Source organism: Alosa sapidissima, chromosome 1 (genome assembly GCF_018492685.1).
Source record: "Alosa sapidissima isolate fAloSap1 chromosome 1, fAloSap1.pri, whole genome shotgun sequence".
Taxonomy (NCBI): domain Eukaryota; kingdom Metazoa; phylum Chordata; class Actinopteri; order Clupeiformes; family Clupeidae; genus Alosa; species Alosa sapidissima.
In genome coordinates this window covers 25,740,155-25,760,903 of record NC_055957.1, presented here as the reverse complement: position 1 = coordinate 25,760,903, position 20,749 = coordinate 25,740,155, and the positions used below count along the sequence as shown (strand labels likewise).

At 39.1% G+C, this 20,749-nt stretch overlaps 2 protein-coding genes across 5 annotated transcripts; both read left to right on the top strand.

Annotated features, from left to right (window-relative positions):
- The first annotated feature begins 49 nt into the window (after window positions 1-49).
- Window positions 50-10,827, top strand: glb1 (galactosidase, beta 1). Its single transcript, XM_042100085.1, has 16 exons — window positions 50-166; window positions 923-1,092; window positions 1,475-1,625; window positions 1,837-1,897; window positions 1,992-2,086; window positions 2,484-2,664; window positions 3,614-3,672; window positions 4,159-4,280; window positions 4,450-4,490; window positions 4,582-4,694; window positions 5,174-5,248; window positions 8,212-8,301; window positions 8,403-8,516; window positions 8,613-8,744; window positions 9,797-10,048; window positions 10,171-10,827. The coding sequence occupies exons 1-16, from the start codon at window positions 95-97 to the stop codon at window positions 10,423-10,425; spliced, it is 1,983 nt and encodes a 660-aa protein (XP_041956019.1). The 5' UTR covers window positions 50-94; the 3' UTR covers window positions 10,426-10,827.
- Window positions 10,828-14,325: 3,498 nt separating this feature from the next.
- Window positions 14,326-20,307, top strand: LOC121679890. 4 transcript variants are annotated; one of them, XR_006021507.1, is made up of 9 exons: window positions 14,326-14,379; window positions 17,649-17,838; window positions 18,002-18,092; window positions 18,206-18,304; window positions 18,407-18,532; window positions 18,819-19,019; window positions 19,504-19,663; window positions 19,869-19,980; window positions 20,098-20,307. XR_006021507.1 is itself a non-coding variant. In XM_042058975.1 (6 exons), exon 1 carries the CDS (start codon window positions 15,607-15,609, stop codon window positions 17,575-17,577), a length of 1,971 nt encoding a protein of 656 aa, XP_041914909.1. In that variant the 5' UTR covers window positions 15,583-15,606; the 3' UTR covers window positions 17,578-17,838; window positions 18,002-18,092; window positions 18,206-18,304; window positions 18,407-18,532; window positions 18,819-19,019; window positions 19,504-19,588. The 4 variants fall into 4 exon arrangements, 1 of the variants encoding a protein (XP_041914909.1); XR_006021519.1 differs by lacking the exon at window positions 14,326-14,379 and adding an exon at window positions 14,413-14,471 and having other exon boundaries at window positions 17,674-17,838; window positions 20,098-20,306; XR_006021499.1 differs by lacking the exon at window positions 14,326-14,379 and adding an exon at window positions 14,415-14,471 and having other exon boundaries at window positions 20,098-20,306.
- Window positions 20,308-20,749: the final 442 nt, after the last annotated feature.

Here is a 20,749-nt window from a genome sequence, read left to right as displayed (position 1 = left end):
CTACCAAAACACATCTTCAGTCACATGACATTTCACTTCCGCACCGCCTTAACTAAACAGACTCCTCCGTTTCAGTCAGTCATCCCAATTCTCGATGCGGCTCAACATGGCATTGGGAAAGAGAGATGCTTTTCTGTTTTACTTTGTTTATATTTTGCAAATAACAGTAAGTGTTTACATGATGCAACATATAGTCTCAGGCTTTTGTCGTATGTTGTTTCTCAAAAATGGCATGTCAACTTTGTATTTGTGGTGTAGCTTTGAACAGGAACGTGATCCGCGAATTTTTTTTAGTAGGCTATCTATCTTTTGTAGTAGTCTGTTTAGTATGCTTTTTAAAGACAAGTCAGCGCTCTGCCATCATGATTTATTAGGCCTACCAATCTTTATTTGGCTCGCGTGATGGTAAAGTTTGTCTAAACACAAATACGCTTGATTTTCACTCTGTAGTTCCTGCATTTTTGATTGAATAAGAGGTCGATCGGTAAAGAAAATAAGGTGGAAGTAAATTAATTTTATTAAGCTTACATATGTTGACAAATTAAGTTATTCTATTAAATAGGGTATACCGGTAGGTAGGTGTGGATTGTGTTAATGTGGGACATTTTTTGCTTTTTGGACTTCTGTAGTAGACTATATTAGTATAATGCGAGAGCAACACATTAAACCCACATCCAATTTTGATAACACGACCCCTACAGGTTTGGCTTTTCCATAGTTTCACTGACATTCATGACTTTGGGGAAGCCACACCCACTGGAGCTTAGGTGTCCCACTTTAGGACAATTTAGTATGCATATCACGTTGCTGTCACATGATATCATGTTTTTCTCATTGCAGCATTTCTTTTGAACTGTCTCATCCAAGGTGCTATACAGATATCTGATTGACTTGTGACCGCGTCTGCTTAATTTCTCTTCAGGCAGCCTCACCTCGCATGTTCAGCATTGACTACAAACATGACTGCTTCCGTAAGGATGGGGAGGTTTTCCGCTACATATCAGGAAGCATCCATTACAACCGGATTCCTAGAGCTTACTGGAAAGACCGACTACTCAAGATGTACATGGCAGGACTGAATGCTATCCAAACGTTAGTATCACGGTCCAGTGTTAACATGTTTTGTGAGAGAGATGCATGCACCCACCTCAGACTACTAAAATTGCTTAATTGGAATTAATTGGAATTGGCTTAATTGGAAATTGTTCTATTAAACCATATGCCCTTCCCTGCTGATCAGGGCTAATGATCTTATCATATTATCTATCATATTGTCCATGTAAATGGTATTGAATTTTTATTTTGCCTGCTTGCTCTTATTGACAGTGTCACACTGCTTGGTGTTGCTTAATTTGCATAAACTCAGAAAACACTGATCACACAATGCAATGTTCCATCCCATTGGAAAAAGCACAGACCCAGAAAACACTATTCATCTTGTACAAACCAGGTTTACTCTTTTGGTTGTCCTCAGGTATATACCGTGGAACTTTCATGAGCTGGATCCTGAACTCTATGATTTCAGTGGAGACCGTGATGTCACACACTTCCTTCAGCTGGCCCAGGATCTTGGGCTTTTAGTCATCCTTCGCCCTGGTCCCTATATATGTGGCGAGTGGGATATGGTAAGGAAAGGGTTGACATTAGATTGAGTGTCATGGGTGTACTAAATGCACTATGTCACTAGCAGCTATGCATCAGAAAGCACATTATGCTGTATTATAATGTATGTATACACACCCCTTTACAAACTGTGACAAATAATGAACAAGAAATGTGAAGGTGCAGAAATGTTCTAAATAAAAAGTTACAGCAATGTTTTTGTCTTCCTGTTAGGGTGGTCTTCCAGCTTGGTTACTCAAAAACAAGGACATTGTCCTCCGTTCTTCCGATCCAGGTGAGTGGCTTAGGAAGTACTTTCAACTTTTGGTACCTTCAACTGCCTTTACACAGTTTTACCCACCAGGATTAACCTACATGTTCTGTAATAGACTACATTGCTGCTGTTGACAAGTGGATGGGAAAACTTCTTCCATTGATAAGACCTTTCTTGTATCAGAATGGTGGGCCAGTCATAACTGTTCAAGTGAGTAAACTTCAGCTTCTGTTGTTCTGTTGTGCAACGTAACCCATTGCTTTTGCTGTACAAGTTGGTGTTACTTTGTGGTGGTGGTACTTTTGTTTAATATCATGAAAAGAATGACCATCTACTTTCATTAAAAAATAAATCAGCTGATGTTGCTCATGTGATTAGACCCCAGGCCAGGTGTGTTGAAATTTACACTCATATTGGCTAACAGTTTTCTCAGAACATTCAGAACAGAGTTGGCTGCAAACATTTGAACACTGTAATCATTTTTATTTACACTAAAGAGTTCTAATTTAAAAGTTCAAAGAAAATATGGTCATGCCTCTGTTGAAAGAATTTGAATGCATCTGCAATTTCTCTCTCCAATTTTTTTTTCTTTTCTTTCCACTCTCAGGTTGAGAACGAGTATGGGAGCTATTTTGCCTGTGACTACAATTACCTCCGTCACCTGACTTCACTGTTCCGTTCCCACCTGGGCAATGAGGTTGTGCTTTTCACCACTGATGGGGCAGGTGTGTCCTACCTGAAATGTGGCGCTATTGAAGGTCTCTATGCCACTGTTGATTTTGGGCCAGGTGAGAACACATGACTGTCACATGCCACTCATATAAAAATCAGACACAATTCAAAAGTGTTGCGTAAGACATCACATGGCAAATAGTGGTGTTACTGCTGTTGAGTGGAACCACTGTGAATAGGTATATTTTATTTTCTGCACATGGATTTGCACTGCATTATCGTAAAAAAGTACCAATTTCCGCCCAATTCCCTTGTTTGAAAATCCGAAAGCACAGATGTTTTTTAATATTTCAAAATAATATTTGATGGATGAACCTTGCCATTTTCAGTAGCCATAAGTGTGTATAGATTTGAACAAAATCTGGTTTGGTTCTTACCGAGAGCTTTTACTGGCTAAAATGTCTGATTTTGTTTACCACGCTTGGAGTTTGGTGCTGGGCTGATGGGTGCCCTATTCCCGCCCACTCACTCGGCACATCAACGGTTAGACTGAGAATTCTTGTCGCAAAACCAAAATTACACTGGAGTTCCAAGTGGTTTTGTACACACAGTCTTACAACACTGTTTACAGCTCTTCGAGTCACTTTACAATGTAATTTTTGGTACAGATTAGATACTCTTATGGGGTGGGTGCTTGTGTTTCTTTAAGAATCCGCCGTCATGGTTTGTATAGAAATGAATATTAAGTGACACATACATGTAAAAGGTTGAAAATAGGGCATGGGCGGAAATAGGTAACTTTCCGATACATGGCTGAGGAAGACCATTTAGGGTTTTTTTTTTTTTTTTTTTTTTTTTTTTTTTAATTAACAAATTCTTTGGAGGGAATTTTTGTTATGTTCTGCACTTTTCATTTATGGATGGAATGGTGAGTCATTTTCCTTTTTGGAGTTGTCATTGTGTAAGTGGTCACATGCTGCACTGGTGTCCCTGTTACTTTAAAGTCTATTGAAAGATGATTACTCCTATGAGCAAATTATTAACTCTAAGGTTGACTCCCTACAGGCTCCAATGTTACAGCTGCTTTCTCTGCTCAGAGATATGCTGAACCACATGGGCCTTTGGTAAGTTGTCAGCTTGTCTCTCTTGTTGAGCTCAGCAACAAAGAAGCAATCATAAACCTATTAGGAGTGTAAAACCATGCAATATATATGCAATGCATGGCCAGGTGAGTTACAGGAAATTGTGCTGTTGATGCCAGTTGACCTTAGCAGAGGGAAATACTCCATGGTGGTGTAGTGGCATAAATGTCTCAAATCTGGCAGTCATCATGCTTGAAAAGAGTTTCCATAGGAAGCACATTTTCTCACCGCTTTCCAGAGACAAGAGCAAGAGAGATCCTGCTATGGTCCCTTGCTAGCACCGTTACCACTGAACAGGAGAAATGCACAGTGAAACTAGTAAACAGGCTAACTTTGAAACTAGTAAACAGGCTAACATTGTACACCCTGTACAGATTATTGATGCCCATTTTTAATCTAGTAGAAGATGGGGCAACATAAAAATAGACTTTTGTTTATCAAAGCATTCCCTTTTTGTGGTGGATACAGGTGAACTCTGAGTTCTACACGGGCTGGTTGGATCACTGGGGAGAGCACCATTCTGTAGTTTCTACTGCTGCCATTGTCAAGTCTCTGAATGAGATGTTAAGCTTTGGAGCCAATGTGAACATGTAAATATCAGTTCAAATATTATCACCTCACCTGTGATTCTTCGTGTGTGTGTGTGTGTGTGTGTGTGTGTGTGTTCACGTGTGTTCACTATACATCAACTTTGCAAAATGCATTCTTTGTTTAAGTTGAATGCTAAAATCCATGTCTGAAAGTATCATCTTTTTACAGGTATATGTTTATTGGAGGGACAAATTTTGGTTATTGGAATGGTGAGGGATCACAACATACACTAAATACACCACACAACATGCAAAAGGGTGGAGGAGATCAGTTGATAGTTATGAATTTCTGTCATTTTAGGAGCCAATACAAAATATGCACCACAGCCTACAAGTTATGATTATGATGCACCCCTGACAGAAGCTGGAGACCTTACAGACAAGTATTTTGCCATTCAGGATGTCATCAGAATGGTACAGAATATAGCAAAGATGACTTACGCTTAACAATGTTCTATAAAGTATCTTAAAGTAGTGTATTTAGCGATTCCTAATTAGCCCATTTCACAAGATGATGATGATGCTACCACATAAACCAACACTGAAGTTTATATCGCTATTGCCCCTTGCTTGCTGTCAACAAACAGATCAATTAAAATGCAACACTGAGTTGTAGAAAGTCACTCTTCCACAGCACTGTTGATGAGAAGGACAGAAGGACGCTTTACCCTACCACTGGCTGAAAAGGCTCTGAATCAGGGAATATTCATAGTGATACTGTGTAATATCTGGAAAGATATCGGTTAACATGCCAGCATTATTAAAGGTATATTATACAGTTTCAGTGAAATGGGCTAATTGGAATCCAAATGATTTAGCCAGCAGCACAATGTAACTCAGATTGCCTGAGGGGTTGATACAATTGGAACAATTGAATATTTTTTCCGAGACAGTACAGGAAAATACCAGAGGGCTCCCCACCGCCTTCAACACCTAAGTACGCATATGGGTCTGTGAAAATGAGTCTTGTAAGTATTGTTAAGCTGTAACCATAAACAGCAGAATTAACCTTTTATATGAATCTACTACCGTATTTTCCGGAATAGTCGCACTTTTTTTCATAGTTTGGCTGGTCCTGCGACTTATAGTCAGGTGCGACTTATATATGAAAAAAATATATAATTGAACATGTTTTTAAATGTTAATTTATATTAACTGACATGAACCCTACGTGAAACATAATGTATACAGCCGCGAGAGAGCGCTCTCAAATGCACAAGTCCTGTGCACTATCAGTCAGAGATTAGTGCTTGGCTATGCCTGAAACACACATGTATACCTAAATCTCAAATTATGGCTGGGATTCTATTTATAGCCGGGCCTCAGATTTGGACAAATAAAAGCCAGTATAATTTTGTTTCAATTGAACTCATAAAAGAGCTCTTCTTAATATTTTATGTTGTTGGTTGGTATTGTTGCCAATGAAAAGTCATTGTCCTACACCATAAGTCTCCAACACGTTGCTCTCATTGCTCTCAAGCTGCATGCCGCTCCGTTCTGAGCTAGAGGCTGAAGCAGTAACCTACATTTAAACACAATTGTTGCTGCCAGGCATCAGCCTATGAATTTTATAAAAAAGTAAATCATGCATAATTTAAAAAATAACTACATTAGGCTATCTTAGACCTCTTTGGCTATACGGAGTAAGGTTTCCCTTGCAGCACATGCAGCACACGTTCTATGAATGAATGAAAGCGCGGATACCTTATCTCACAATAAGTGAATGGCAATCGAAATCCCGACACTATATGAAAATTAATAGTGAGCCATTAAATACCCCACAGATTTCAGTGGTCATCAGTCCCGATATTTAGCAATATAATCAAAAAGTCCAAACGTAAATTAAATCTCAAATTGAACATTTGCTTTGTTAGCCTACCCATGCCGCTCCAAACGAAAAGTAGGCCTATGTCTCACAATAAAACGCAAGAAATAAAGGACTATATAGCTGACTCGAATACAAGCCATGGCCAAATAAAGGTGCTGTGCTTTGCACAGCCTAAATTTGAGGATTTACTAGACATGCATAAAAACATTTGATAACAAAACTCACTGCCATGTAGCCTAATATTTGATTGCTGTTTTGCTACTAATTATCTTTCACGTAATGAATACGCACAGAAAGTGAAAGTATAGGCCTACTGTGCGCCTCTGTGTCTGTAGCTGTCTGTTCACGTCCGCAATCGATTATAACGTCAAATGGAGAAGCCATCCATGTTCTCTCGCGTTATAGGCGGTCATGCTTCTGTGTTTGCAAAATTCCAAAATTCCGGTTCCTGATCGCTAAACGTTTGTTTTCCTTTCCTGTCGATAGCAGTTGATGTTGAAGCACCTAGGCTATAATTTGACTTCAGCGGTGACAAATCCTGCTGAGAGAGAGTCATCCCCAAAGTGGTCCTGCGCGCGCATGTGTGTGTCTCTGCATGGGGTTCAATTGAAGTCAGAGTTGGTCCGTCTAGTCCCGCATTCAGGCCGCTCTATTATTATATTAACGTCAGACAGCGCTGTAAAATGTGTGGGAATTTCTCACATTATGATGGCTAGATTTGCGGGACTTTTATTATTATGCTCAATACTAAGTAATAATTTATTCGCAATACCCGCAATCCCGCGCTGGAATTTAGACCCTGGGCGCATCTTTTTCTCTCTCGCTCTCTCGGTGGCCAGCCAAGCAATTGTTCTGCTGCCAGCCTGTGCCAATATATCGTCCAAAATGCTTGATTGCATTGCATTCTCCACATTTTTAGCTAAATTTTCATGTACCACATCAGCATTTTTGTTCAGTGATTTTTTTTAAAAAAAAATTTTAATTTTTTTTTTTTTTGTAAATTGCTTTACAATTAGCGTCGGGCCCTTGTCAGCAGCTCTTGCCATATTCACTCATTCGTCTTCAATAACATTCCCTGTAGAATTCTCAATATTTTTGGCCTCAATGTGTCCAGTTACATAGTCTGTCTGTTCTTGGTCTTGGATTTTGTGAAATATTTCTAAATATCACCTGCTTGCAGCAGCTTCGGTCTGCACTTCCTTTTCAAACCGCATCTTTTTCTTTCTCCAGCATTTAATCTGCTGCCGGCTTGTCTCCACATCGTCCAAAATGCTTGATTGCATTGCATTCTCCACATTTTTAGCTAAATTTTCATGTACCACATCAGCATTTTTGTTCAGTGAATCTTTTGTAAATTGCTTTACAATTACCGTCGGGCCTATAGGCCTATCGCCTGCTTGCTTCGGTCACGTCCTTTTAAAACTGCATCTTTTTCTCTCTCGTGAGCATTTAATCTGCTGCCAGCTTGTGACTCCACATCGCCCCAAAATGCTTGATTGCATTGCATTCTCCACATTTTTAGCAAAATATTCATGTACCATATCAGCATTTTTGTTCAGTGAATCTTTTGTAAATTGCTTTACAATTACCGCCGGGCCTATAGGCCTATCGCCTGCTTGCTTCGGTCATGTCCTTTTAAAACTGCATCTTTTTCTTTCTTGTGAGCATTTAATTTGCTGCCAGTTTCCCAAAATGCTTGATTGCATTGTATTCTCCACATTTTAGATACATTTTGGTCTACCACATGGCATTTTCTTTGAGTGGATCTTTTGCTTTGCAATTACCTTCCTGCCCTCCTCTTGGCTGCCTTCACTCCTTCGTCTTCATCAACATCTTTTTGGCCTCAATAATCCAGTTACATAGTCTCTGTTTTTGGTTTTGGATTTTGTGAAATACATTTCTAAATAAATGCGACTTATAGTCCGGTGCAACTTATATGTGTTTGTTTCCTGCTCGTGATGCATTTTTTGACTGATGCGACTTATACTCAGGAGCGACTTATAGTCCGGAAAATACGGTAATCTAAAAAATACTTTTTGTTTGCACATGGTCAATATTGCTGAAATTACACAAACACTTGCTCTCTTAATTTTCAATCTGTAGCTTACTACAGTCTCCAAGGCAGCCGATACATTGTCTTTCAATGGCCCTGTTAAAGCAACATATCCTCTCACCTTTATTCAATTAAACCAGGTATTGTTCTTCTTTGTGGTTTACAGTATACATTGTAAAGTTACACTGATCTGTGTGCACTTCTAGTATGTTGTTTGCTCTATCCATGTTTTCTCCCAAAGAAATTTGGGTATGTTCTATACAGGACCACTCTACCCATTGATTGTTCCAAACCTACTCCTCTGTCCTCACCAATGAATGGAGTGCATGATCGAGCCTATGTGTCTGTCAATGGGGTGAGTTTATTTTCTATGTGTGTGTTTTATCTGTCCAAATTCAGTATACACAATGAAGGAACACTTCCATTTTGTTGACCACTATAACTTTGACAGGTTGCAAGTGGAATCCTAGAAAGGAACAAAGTCATAACTACAAACATTACTGGAAAAGCTGGAGACCAGTTGGATGTACTAGTTGAGAACATGGGTCGCATAAACTATGGGAAGGAAATCAATGACTTCAAGGTTGTACATTTTTCAAAGGCATTCATCACTGTCAAGGATGTAAATCACTAGCATTCCCCAAATGTTGTAGGTCATTGACAATACTTAGCCAGCAGTTGTTGTTATGTAAATGTAAATCAGGTTTCTCTATCAGGTTTACTTGCATATACAAGGAATTTGGTCTCTGCATTTATCCCATCCGTGAATTAGTGAACACACAGAGCACACAGTGAACACACAGTAAGGTGAAGCACACACTAACCCGGAGCAGTGAGCTGCCTTGCTACAGCGGTGCTCGAGGAGCAGTGAGTGCTTCGGTGCCTTGCTCAAGGGCATTACGGCCGTTCCTACTGGTCGGGGATCGAACCGGCAACCCTCCAGTTACAAGCCCAAAGCCCTAACCAGTAGACCACGACTGTATACAACAGCTAGGTCCAGTCAAACTATTTATTCATTGGACGAGAGGCATATCCCAGGACATCCTCACTTGGACTCTTCCCCTCTAGCTATCACTCTGACATGAGCGTTGCATTACTTCAAAATGAGAGAACAGCAATTTCATAACATCAGATTTGACAGTTACTGAGTGAGAAAATGTAATGGAGTAAATGGAGTAGGGTGAATGTTCAATGTAGCATGTGACATATAGAAAGCAAGTAGACTGTACAAATGATTGTGTACACAAGCACATATTTTTGAAAGAAGATTAATGAACAAAAATCAAAATAAACAATAGAAATGTTATATCTTTAAATTCACACAATATTGAATGATCTATCAACATTTCCGGCTAGTCCGCACCCTGCGGTTTCATGGTTATCAGGAGGTGCTACAGGTAAATTACACAGCCTCTGGCCTCATACCTACAGCCAAACTTCAGACATGAGTATATCTTTACCAGCCCCACTCACTAGTGCAAAGTATAAGTATAAAGACAAGTATACTTACTGACTGCGCAGACCCTCAGTGTCCATTTGCATATTTTTTTAACAGATCCTTTGCACCACTTAACACTTTCTAGTTTATTAATTACATTTTATTTGTCTTTGTCCTTTCTTTCATGTTGTACTCAGGGTCTGGTCTCCAACCTCACCCTGGGCACACAGGATCTCCGTAACTGGGAAGTGTTCAGTCTGAGAATTGACGAGGCCATCAGTGACGGCCTCCTGTGGGAGGGAGACATTGGAGAGAAGAGCCCCTCGCCTCCCTTATGGTCCTCTGCTGGTCTTTTCCCTCCAGCCTTTTACATTGGCAGCTTTGTTATCCCTGATGGAATTCCAGATCTGCCTCAGGACTCCTACATCCAGTTTCCTGGATGGAAAAAGGTGAGGTGCCTTTCATTATTTTATATGGTTAGGAACTTTCACATTACAATATTGTAACTCTGCTCAGAAAAGTTTGTCTTTTTTTAATTACTGATAATTGTTTTATGTATTACATGAAACAGGGCCAAGTTTGGGTCAATGGGTTCAATCTTGGTCGGTACTGGCCAGATCGAGGACCTCAGATAACATTGTTCGTTCCAGCTAACATCCTCAGCACATCTGCACCAAACAACATTACCATGCTGGAATTGGAGGCTGCTCCATGTATGTCTGGGCCTTGTACAGTAAAGTTCACCACCATGCCTGTTTTAAATGCCACAGTGACCTCCATGACAGACCAATCACGGCAGTTGTTTCATAAACAAGATCTGTTGTGACATTATTTCTGCACCAGTGATGTCTCTGAATCATGTATCACAATACTGAATTATTTCAAATGGGCACATTTTTTGCTTATATTTTTATGATTTGTTAAGCTTGAAATTGATATTTAGATCATAAACAGTCCTACCTGTTCTCTGGTCTAGTGCTGTGAAATGTAAGTACACAAAAGTGACACTCTTGAATCTTGCCATAGAACGCAATCAAAAGGGAATATTTGAGATAATAATGACATTTTAAAGTCAGTTGGTGGTAATGTGGCACTAACAGCTGACAAAATCTCCAGACTGTTAACTAATGGCGGCCTTACATTGTACGATTTTGGTCTGTTTTCACAGTCGGCGATTACATTTCCAAAGTCGGACAGAAATCATGGGAGTTGTACTGGAATCGCGGCGCGCTCCCGTCAACTAGATCGTTAAGTGTAAGGTGCCAATTTTAGCGGTTTTAAGTCAGTCAGAGTCAGTCTTTTTCTAGTTTTGCCGTTACGACAATATCAAACATGTTTGATATTATCGTAAGTCTTTCTAGTCGTGGCTCATGCAAATAGTGACGTGAACTATAAAAACCAATAGTGACCTCGCTCCAACACCAAACAGGAAGGGGCAAAGTAGGTGACAGCTGTAGCAAGGGACGTGATAAAACCCATGAATATGATCATTTGCTGTTTCTTATACATATTTAGTCGGCTCTTCCACGTGACAGAACAACTCTAAATCGGTTAGGGATGTCACACATGAAAAAATGCTGCAGAAACACGAAAATACTTTGAGTTTAGTAGGCTATCATTTCAGTTCCTGTTTATCTATTGCACGACGGGTAATAATTTAAAGGAATCTAGTTGCAGTCTTGTAAATAGTGACCCTGCAAGATCCCTAGTCATTGCAAAATCATAGTCTGTGACTTAAAACTCTACTACTTGTCTTTAGATGTGAGAGGGTCCGAGACTGTAGTCTTTCAAAAATCTTTTCCAAATCTTTGCAAATCTTTCCAAAGTCTGTCAGTGTAAGGAGGGCTTAACACACTCCTTGCATCACTGTATTCATATGTGAATTCACAGACGTAAATGGAGGTTTTGTGTGAGCCAGAAGTCCAAGGAATGCCATTGTTTAAGACTGCACCTGAGATGATCAATAACATTACTGTTTTTAAATGGAAGTACAATTTTCATGACCATCTTGAGCATTCATTCGACCCTTTGATTATTGCACTTTTCATTTTCAGAAGGACTATGGATATATTAGTTGTTTTATGTCTCTGATGTTGATTTGCACAAAAAAATAAAGCAATGTTGGTCAAATGGTTTCTTTTTTTTTTGCACCGCTTCAGTGGGTGAAATGCCTCTTGGAACACTTTACATCACTATTATGGTTATGGTTATGGGACTTTGCAGACGCCTTTGTCCAAAGCGACACACAAATACAACCCCGATTCCAAAAAAGTTGGGACAAGGTACAAATTGTAAATAAAAACGGAATGCAATAATTTCCTAATCTCAAAAACCTATGTTGTATTCAGAATAGAACATAGACAACATATCAAATGTTGAAAGTGAAACATTTAGAAATTTCATGCCAAATATTGGCTCATTTAGAATTTTATGACAGCAACACACCTCAAAAAAGTTGGGACGGATGCAATAAGAGGCTGGAAAAGTTAAATGTACAAAAAAGGAACAGGTGGAGGGCCAAATTGCAACTCATTAGGTCAATTGGCAATAGGTCATTAACATGATTGGGTATAAAAAGAGCATCTTGGAGTGGCAGCGGCTCTCAGAAGTAAAGATGGGCAGAGGATCACCAATCCCCCTAATGCTGCGCCGACAAATAGTGGAGCAATATCAGAAAGGAGTTCCACAGTGCAAAATTGCAAAGAGTTTGAACATATCATCTACTGTGCATAATATCATCCAAAGATTCAGAGAATCTGGAAAAATCTCGCGTAAGGGTCAAGGCCGGAAAACCATACTGGATGCCCGTGATCTTCAGGCTCTTAGACGGCACTGCATCAAATACAGGCATGCTTCTGTATTGGAAATCACAAAATGGGCTCAGGAATATTTCCAGAAAACACTGTTTGTGAACACAATTCACCGTGCCATCCGCCGTTGCCAGCTAAAACTCTATAGTTCAAAGAAGAAGCCGTATATAAACATGATCCAGAAGCGCAGACGTCTTCTCTGGGCCAAGGCTCATTTAAAATGGACTGTGGCAAAGTGGAAAACTGTTCTGTGGTCAGACGAATCAAAATTTGAAGTTCTTTTCGGAAATCAGGGACGCCGTGTCATCCGGACTAAAGAGGAGAAGGACGACCCAAGTTGTTATCAGCGCTCAGTTCAGAAGCCTGCACCTCTGATGGTATGGGGCTGCATTAGTGCGTGTGGCATGGGCAGCTTACACATCTGGAAAGACACCATCAATGCTGAAAGGTATATTCATGTTCTAGAGGAACTTATGCTCCCATCCAGATGACGTCTCTTTCAGGGAAGACCTTGCATTTTCCAACAAGACAATGCCAAACCACATACTGCATCAATTACAACATCATGGCTGCGCAGAAGAAGGGTCCGGGTACTGAACTGGCCAGCCTGCAGTCCAGATCTTTCACCCATAGAAAACATTTGGCGCATCATAAAATGGAAGATGCGACAAAGAAGACCAAAGACAGTTGAGCAACTAGAATCCTATATTAGACAAGAATGGGACAACATTCCTATCCCTAAACTTGAGCAACTAGTTTCCTCGGTCCCCAGACGTTTACAGACTGTTGTAAAGAGAAGAGGGGGTGCCTCACAGTGGTAAACATGGCCTTGTCCCAATTTTTTTGAGATGTGTTGTTGCCATGAAATTTAAAATCACCTAATTTTTCTCTTTAAATGATACATTTTCTCAGTTTAAACATTTGATATGTCATGTTCTATTCTGAATAAAATATGCACTTTTGAAACATCCACATCATTGCATTCCGTTTTTATTTACAATTTGTACCTTGTCCCAACTTTTTTGGAATTGGGGTTGTACAAAAAAACCCATAATATTTCAAATATAACAGGGAACATATTAGAATGTTTGTCAAACTATAATAACGAGAATAGCAATAGCCTAATAAGCAATGTCAATTCAATAAATAGCTTAATAATATAAGTAATGAAATTGAGGGGGAACGCAATAATAAACAATAGTGTTCATTTATTCAAATATAAAAAACAATGACATGGTAAATATATTAAGGGACTGTTCGTTAGCCTATTTATGAACGGGGCCACCGGAGGGATTTTGAGTGCATCAATCTAAAGTTGCATGACCCTCCCCTGCCTGCTAGAACATTTTCAACGACCCTCCTGCAGCATTTTCTAAAATGACATGACCCTCCCCGGCCAAATGTCGATACTTTCCGCCTACACTTTTAAATGCTATGAAAACGCATCGATTTAGGCCCTACCATTCTAAAATCAACCTCTGCTTTCTGATCTTACACATCACACTTCACCAAGATGGTGGCCATTTCAGTAGATTTACTCACTAACATTGTTTGGAAACTAAATGCACCCTTCCTGCAACTGCATTAGCCTACTTGAAATAAGTTACTCCTCTAGTAAGTATTCACATGAAATAAAACAATAGCCTAAAACATTGAGACCATTCAACAAAGCACACTGGGTAATAACAAATTCAACACATGAACTTGTTGCTAGGCTTCCTCAGTCATTGTAAAGCTGCCGAAGCTGAACATTATCCAAAACTCAATTTCATTCATTGATAATCATTGTAATAATAGTTGTATAACAAGTCATCTAAACCTCTCCCAGCAGCAGGTTCGTTTAACTTGCTATAGTAAACGCACCGTATTGTATGGGTATCATACTCTGTCCTCGCTACATTACAACATGAAGACCACCTGAACATATTGGACCATGGACCTAAAGAAGAGCGAGCTCTTCTAAGAGAACGGTGAGATCGTGATATAGAATTGTATAGAAGCTACCGTTATCTTCAACCGTTAGCCTTCTAGCTGTTACGTTAGCCCAGCCAGCCAGTCCAAGGTAATCTGCTCAATTATTATTATTTTTTTTTACATATATACATATATATACATAAAACCAATTTGCTATCTTCACGCTAGCAATCTGATGTAGATGTAATCTTATCATTAGGCAAGCCAGCATAATTAAATGTAGATGAGCTAGCCCCTACCTTAGCCTGCTAGAAGCTAGCTGCTAACAGTTAACGTTAGCTATCTTACGTTAGGTAGCTAAACAATGGGCATTAGCTTCCGTAGGCATATCAGCTGTAACTGTAATTAACGTTAAATGTTAGTTATTTGTTTGGCCGCATACTTACAGGGATACACACACTATGTCTACAAACAACATTTATTCAGACAGAACACTTAAACGTCAGGCAAAGCGAAGGGCTTTCGATATCCTTAGTGAGGTTAAAGGGGTGGTTCAGGATTTTGGACATAGGACCTCATTTCCAAGTAAGCAAGTGTGATATTTATCAGTGGAGACCGTTTTCAACACGTTTCATCCAGTCGTTCTAGTTCTAATTGCAGAGTTCGCAGGTGCTAGGCTAGCGCAAGTCAACGGTATGTGCTAGCCTGCCACTAAAAACAGTCTTACCTACTCCAAAGGACACTCGAGGCAAATTCCAGACAATCGATGTAAATGTCTGTGTTGATAGAATAGTGTAAGAAATACAACTACCCTTGCATCGCGTTGCAATAGTTATACTTTGTTCCCTGAAGTTGGTAGTAGTCATTTTGCATCTCAGCTGCGGACTGATATTACCAAGGCTACTACTAAGTATCCCCATTGGAGTGCGCTTTACTGTTTACTTTTTGGCGCAGTACTACTAACTGGAGCAAGTATAATTCCGCCGCTGCTAAGACACTAGTCCCTCAAAATGTAATGCGATTGTTGAAATGCAAGGATAGAATAATGTTAGAAATAAAACTATCAATACAGAAATTTACATCGATAGTCTGGTGTTATAATTTATTTGCCTTGGGTGTACTTTGGAGTGGGTAAGACTGTTTTTAGTGGCAGGCTAGCACATACCATTGACTTGCGCTAGCCTAGCACCTGCGAACTCTGCAATTAGAAGGACTGGATGAAACGTGTTGAAAACGGTCTCCACTGATAAATATCACACTTGCTTACTTGGAAATGAGGTCCTATGTCCAAAATCCTGAACCACCCCTTTAACGTCAATGCTGAAGCTGAATCTGACGCAGCCGACGATTTAAATATACCGGTATGCCTGGCAGAAAACGCCCCTTCTGATGATGTGTGGTCAGATGCTGCATCTGATTGGCCCATGTCCTATGAATCAGAGTCTGAGATTGAGTTTAATGTTGTTGATGATAACGTTATTGATGAATTTTGGTCAGATGCTCTGACAGAAACTGACACAAGTGATGAACAATCTGTTGAGTCTGCAGAGTGTCTTGGGGAGGAGCTCAGAGGTTGGGCAATAGACAGCCAAGTACCACAATGCCATCTAAATGGGCTCTTGGGCATCCTGAGAAAATATCATCCCTATCTCCCAAAGGATTCCCGCACTCTTTTAGGCACTCCAACTAATTATGAGGTCCAGCAGATTGCTGGTGGCACCATGCATTATTTTGGAGTTGAGAAAGGCATTAGGCATATATTACACCAGATAGACCCTCTCCCAAAGGCCATTCATTTACAAGTAAATATTGATGGACTGCCTTTGTTCAAAAGCAGCAATCAGCAGTTCTGGCCCATTCTAGGCTTGGTAGAGGAAGACAAAACAAAGCAACCATTCGTCATTGCTTTATATCTTGGGTCTAAAAAACCAGCGAACGTCAATCTGTTCCTGGAAACATTTGTGAATGAATATGGAAAGCTTAAATTAGAGGGTGTGGATGTTATTGGCAAATGTGTAGATATTAAAATTTCTAATTTTGTTTGTGATGCAAGTGCACAGGCTTTTGTGAAAAACATTAAAGCCCACAATGCATACCATGGCTGTGAAAAATGCACACAGGAGGGAACGTGGGCCGAAAATCGCATGACTTTTCCTGAAGTTGATTCACCTTTACGGATAGATGCGTCTTTTATTAATAAAGACGATGAGTTTCACCATAAAGGGACCAGTGTGTTGACAGAGGTTGGAATTGGTATGGTCTCCCAATTTCCATTTGATTTTATGCACCTTGTTTGTCTTGGGGTTATGAGAAAGTTGATTGGGTTTTGGATGAGGGGACCGTGTCCTACTCGTTTAGGTGCTCATCAGATAGGCCTAATTTCTGCAGCTCTTGTGTCCTTTGCAATGACACTCCCCAGAGAGTTTGCACGGAAAGGGCGATCACTTGTTGAGGTAGATAGGTGGAAAGCGACAGAGTTCAGAACTTTTCTCCTGTACACTGGTCCAGTGGCACTGAAAGACCATCTGCCGAATGTTCTATACCACAATTTTATGCTTCTGCATGTAGCCGTTAGAATTTTATGCTGCCCCTCACTGTGCCTCCAGTACTGTGATTTTGCTGAAAAGTTACTGATCACATTTGTTGAGCATTTTCAATCTGTTTATGGTAATTACGTTGTGTATAACATACACGGGCTGACACATCTTGCCAATGATTCAAGGCAGTTTGGTGCGCTGCATAATTTCTCAGCTTTCCCATTTGAGAACTTCCTCTACACAATTAAAAAAATGATTAGGACCCCTACCCAGCCCCTTCAACAGATCATCAGGAGATTGTCAGAAAAAGCAAGTGTCAGAGCGAAAAAAAGGGTTTTCAAGGATGGTTTTTACCAGGAACATAAGAATGGGCCTCTTCCATACAATGTGACGCAATTTACACAATATAAGCAATATATTAATGGTGGAACTTTGATTAGTTTATCAGAGGGAGACAACTACATTCTGTTCAATGGAGACATTCATATAGTTAAAAATATTTTAAAAGACAAGGAAGCATCACATTTAGTCTGTCTTAAATTCCAAAACAAATCATCTTTTTTTACCTACCCCATTGATTCATCAAGTCTTAATATATCCTTTGTGAAACAACCCGGGCAGTCATTGACTATTGTCCCTCTTCAGACTGTTACAAAAGTCATTCTTTTACAATATAAGGATGGGTTTGTGGCATATCCTTTACTGCATACTGCTTAATTGAGCTTCAGTTATTGTATATAGTTTGTAACACTAGCTATGTTTGTTTGTTTGTTTGTTTTATACTGTAGATGTATTCAATTGTTGTTTTCACAGAAAAAAATGAGACAGAGGTTATACCAAGTGACTGGCTGAGCATCGATAAAAAAAAATCCTTTTGGCCCCCATATAATACTACTAAATGTAGAAAAGCGGTTGAACAAAATGAAACCCCTGATGAAGAATGGGGAGAATATATAACTGAATGGGTGGCTGAGTATGGTAAGTTTTTGAGGAAGTTCCACAATGTGAAGAAATATAGAGAAGTAACTATTCAAATCTATTGCTCAAAATTAAACATGCTCCTTGTGAGTTATACCTATAAGCAGTTATTTTCAAATGTTCAGATAATAGGCTTAACAATGTTGTTTGTTTCTATATTTAGATTCCTATGAAAAAGCCCGAAGGAAGCTCGTGAAGTTCTGCAAAGGCAATGGTTTGGAGTCGACAGACGAGGACAGTGTGCGGAAAAGAGTGTATGTTTCCTCTGTTCTCTGTTTTCCTTTTATAGCCTGACTGTGTTAGGCTTATTTGCAACTAGTGTTCACTGCACCTTTACAAAATTGATTACACTTAATGTGTCCAATAGACCATCATCAAAATATGTTGGATTCAGGTCTATCAGCCCCTCCATCTGCAGCCTCAGGAAGACCTCCAGTTCAGGCCTCAACAAGTAGGCTCCACACAGGTAAACAGCACAGATGAAAACATGACATGTAAAGAAAACATACAGTGGTCAAGACTTTGGAATATTGTGTACTGATTCTGTTTCTCACTGTTCCATATGCAGAGACAATGGAAAGACCAAAAAAAAAAATCTGCAATAATGGAGCCAAAAGCCAGACCTTGCCAGCCATACCACCATTTCCATTTCCACCATCAACACCAGAGACAGTCCCAGATCTAAGACAAGATGGTACATAGAACTATTCCAAATATTTTATAATAGTTTACTTGGAGCTTTTAGTAATGACCTTTTTAGTCTATATAAGGGATTAGAAACTCTTCAACAACTTCTTAACAATTAGCCTTAATATCTAATGTGCTTTGATTTACAACCACAATTAAGATAATAAAAAGTTGAAAAATAAGAACTTGGGACATCATGTAAAATGCAAAATAAAAACAGAATGTAATAATTCAAATTGAGTATGCAAAACAGTAGACACGTTATATAGAGTTATATACTTTGTCTGTTTCAGAAAGAGAACTCCGACTCTTTCAGATGCTAGAGGAGATAAAAGGCCAAGTCAGACAAAATTCTCTTCTGCTTCAGGCAATTTTGAGAAGAGAGAGTGTCACTGAAGTCAGCAGTTTTCCAGATTGAGTTTCCTCTACAAAATATTAATGATATAAAAAAAATGGAGGACTGGCTTTCTGACAAGGAAACACGGCGCTCTCTGGTAAGTTCTGTTTATGTTGTGTATGTAAACCTACTCTAGTTATTAGTAGTTCTCATAATCAATAAATATCATAAATAAGCCAATAAATACATGAATAAATAGGAATGCATACATAAATAGAATAAATAGTTTTAACTAGTGTTGTTAAAAGGATTGTATGTGAGCGATTCATCCGTTTCTTGGATACCGCTAGTTTGATCTTCCTCCTTCACTCTCATTTCAATTCTTTCAATAAACTCAACTGTCTGAGTTATCCTAAATACTTCTTGAAATCACCTCTTGAACTCAACTCTACTACAGAATCACTAATGCCTTAGGGTCCTAGTAGTGAAGCTTTGGAGGCACCAATTGTGAGCTTTCTTGCTATGCCACTTTTCTTCTGTTATGGGAGTGTATGGTAGCCCATAGCACTGTGTAGTGCTTGTAGTTATGTTCCACCTTTTGACAAGCTTAATCATGTATGCACAACCATTTTATTTTATAGGTAAAACATCTCATGAGTTTGGGTGGGACAACAACAAAAGATATAATATACAGGATCATGCGTGAAACAATCAGCAATGATTTAGCGAAAAAGTTTAACTGGATGGGCAGGGGGCAGAAAAGTCCTTTCTCTGTGTTGAACCTGGCAAAGGTCATCATAGGTAGGCCTACAGCTCTTTTACAATTTCATTCAATGTTTATTCTACACACATTCTGATTGGTAGCCTGCTGTACACATCCAGTACATTATCTACCCTACACAACAAAACTTCACGTCATGTTCTAAATCAGTGGTTTTTAAACTGATTTTAAGAGTAAAATATTATCCTTCACTCTCCATTCAATTCCCCCAAATTCCCCACGCAGATGCTGCCAAAAAACAAAGGGGCCACCTTAATGGAGGCAGAAGAAAAGATAAAAACATGGCTGAAATACAGCGGTGACCGAAATGGAGGAAGAAAAAGGAGATCAGAAAAGGGTACAGATTTCAACAACCAATCAAAAAATATTTCTAATTGCCTGCATGTCTGTATTGCTGACTTTTATCAGTTGTGAAATAGTAAGTAGTTAACTTGAATTTCTTTCCTCAATTTAGAGAGGCAGACGCATCCCCCATCACATTCTCCATCTGACATCAGCAGTGAATCCGAGGTGTCTGAAATATCTGACATTGTAAGTTTTTTAGTCATTAGTGCATAGTCCTAAGTTGTTTTACCTTTTTGTCTCATCTTTTTATCTAATGCTCGAAATGAATAACTTCAAGCACTTGGAAATAAGTGACCTGAAGGCATTAACATCATTTGTACATAATTAAGAGAATGTTATAAAATAGGCCTCCATAAATTGTACATTGGCACCAGTTAATAAGATGATTGCTTGATTACACTTGTTAGACAAATTATCTGTATAATCTTCCTAATGCAGTGAAGTCTTATTTGAGCAAGCAAAACAAAATAATTTCTAAAAGTAACTAAAAGTAATTTCTGTTATTTTATAGGAGCAGAACTGATTGATGACCCATCAACCCTTGAGGATCTTACCACATAAATGTTTATTATTAAATCAATATGTATTATTAAATGTATTTATTTTAACCCTTAATCTCGTGTTGGTATTATATCACTTTTAAGATTACAAGTTCAGGGCAGATTGGTAAAATCATTGTGATCAAGTAAGTAATATCTGTACTAACCATAAAGGTGGCCAAAATATCAAGATGAGTGTTCTGCTGAAATAAGCAGTCATCT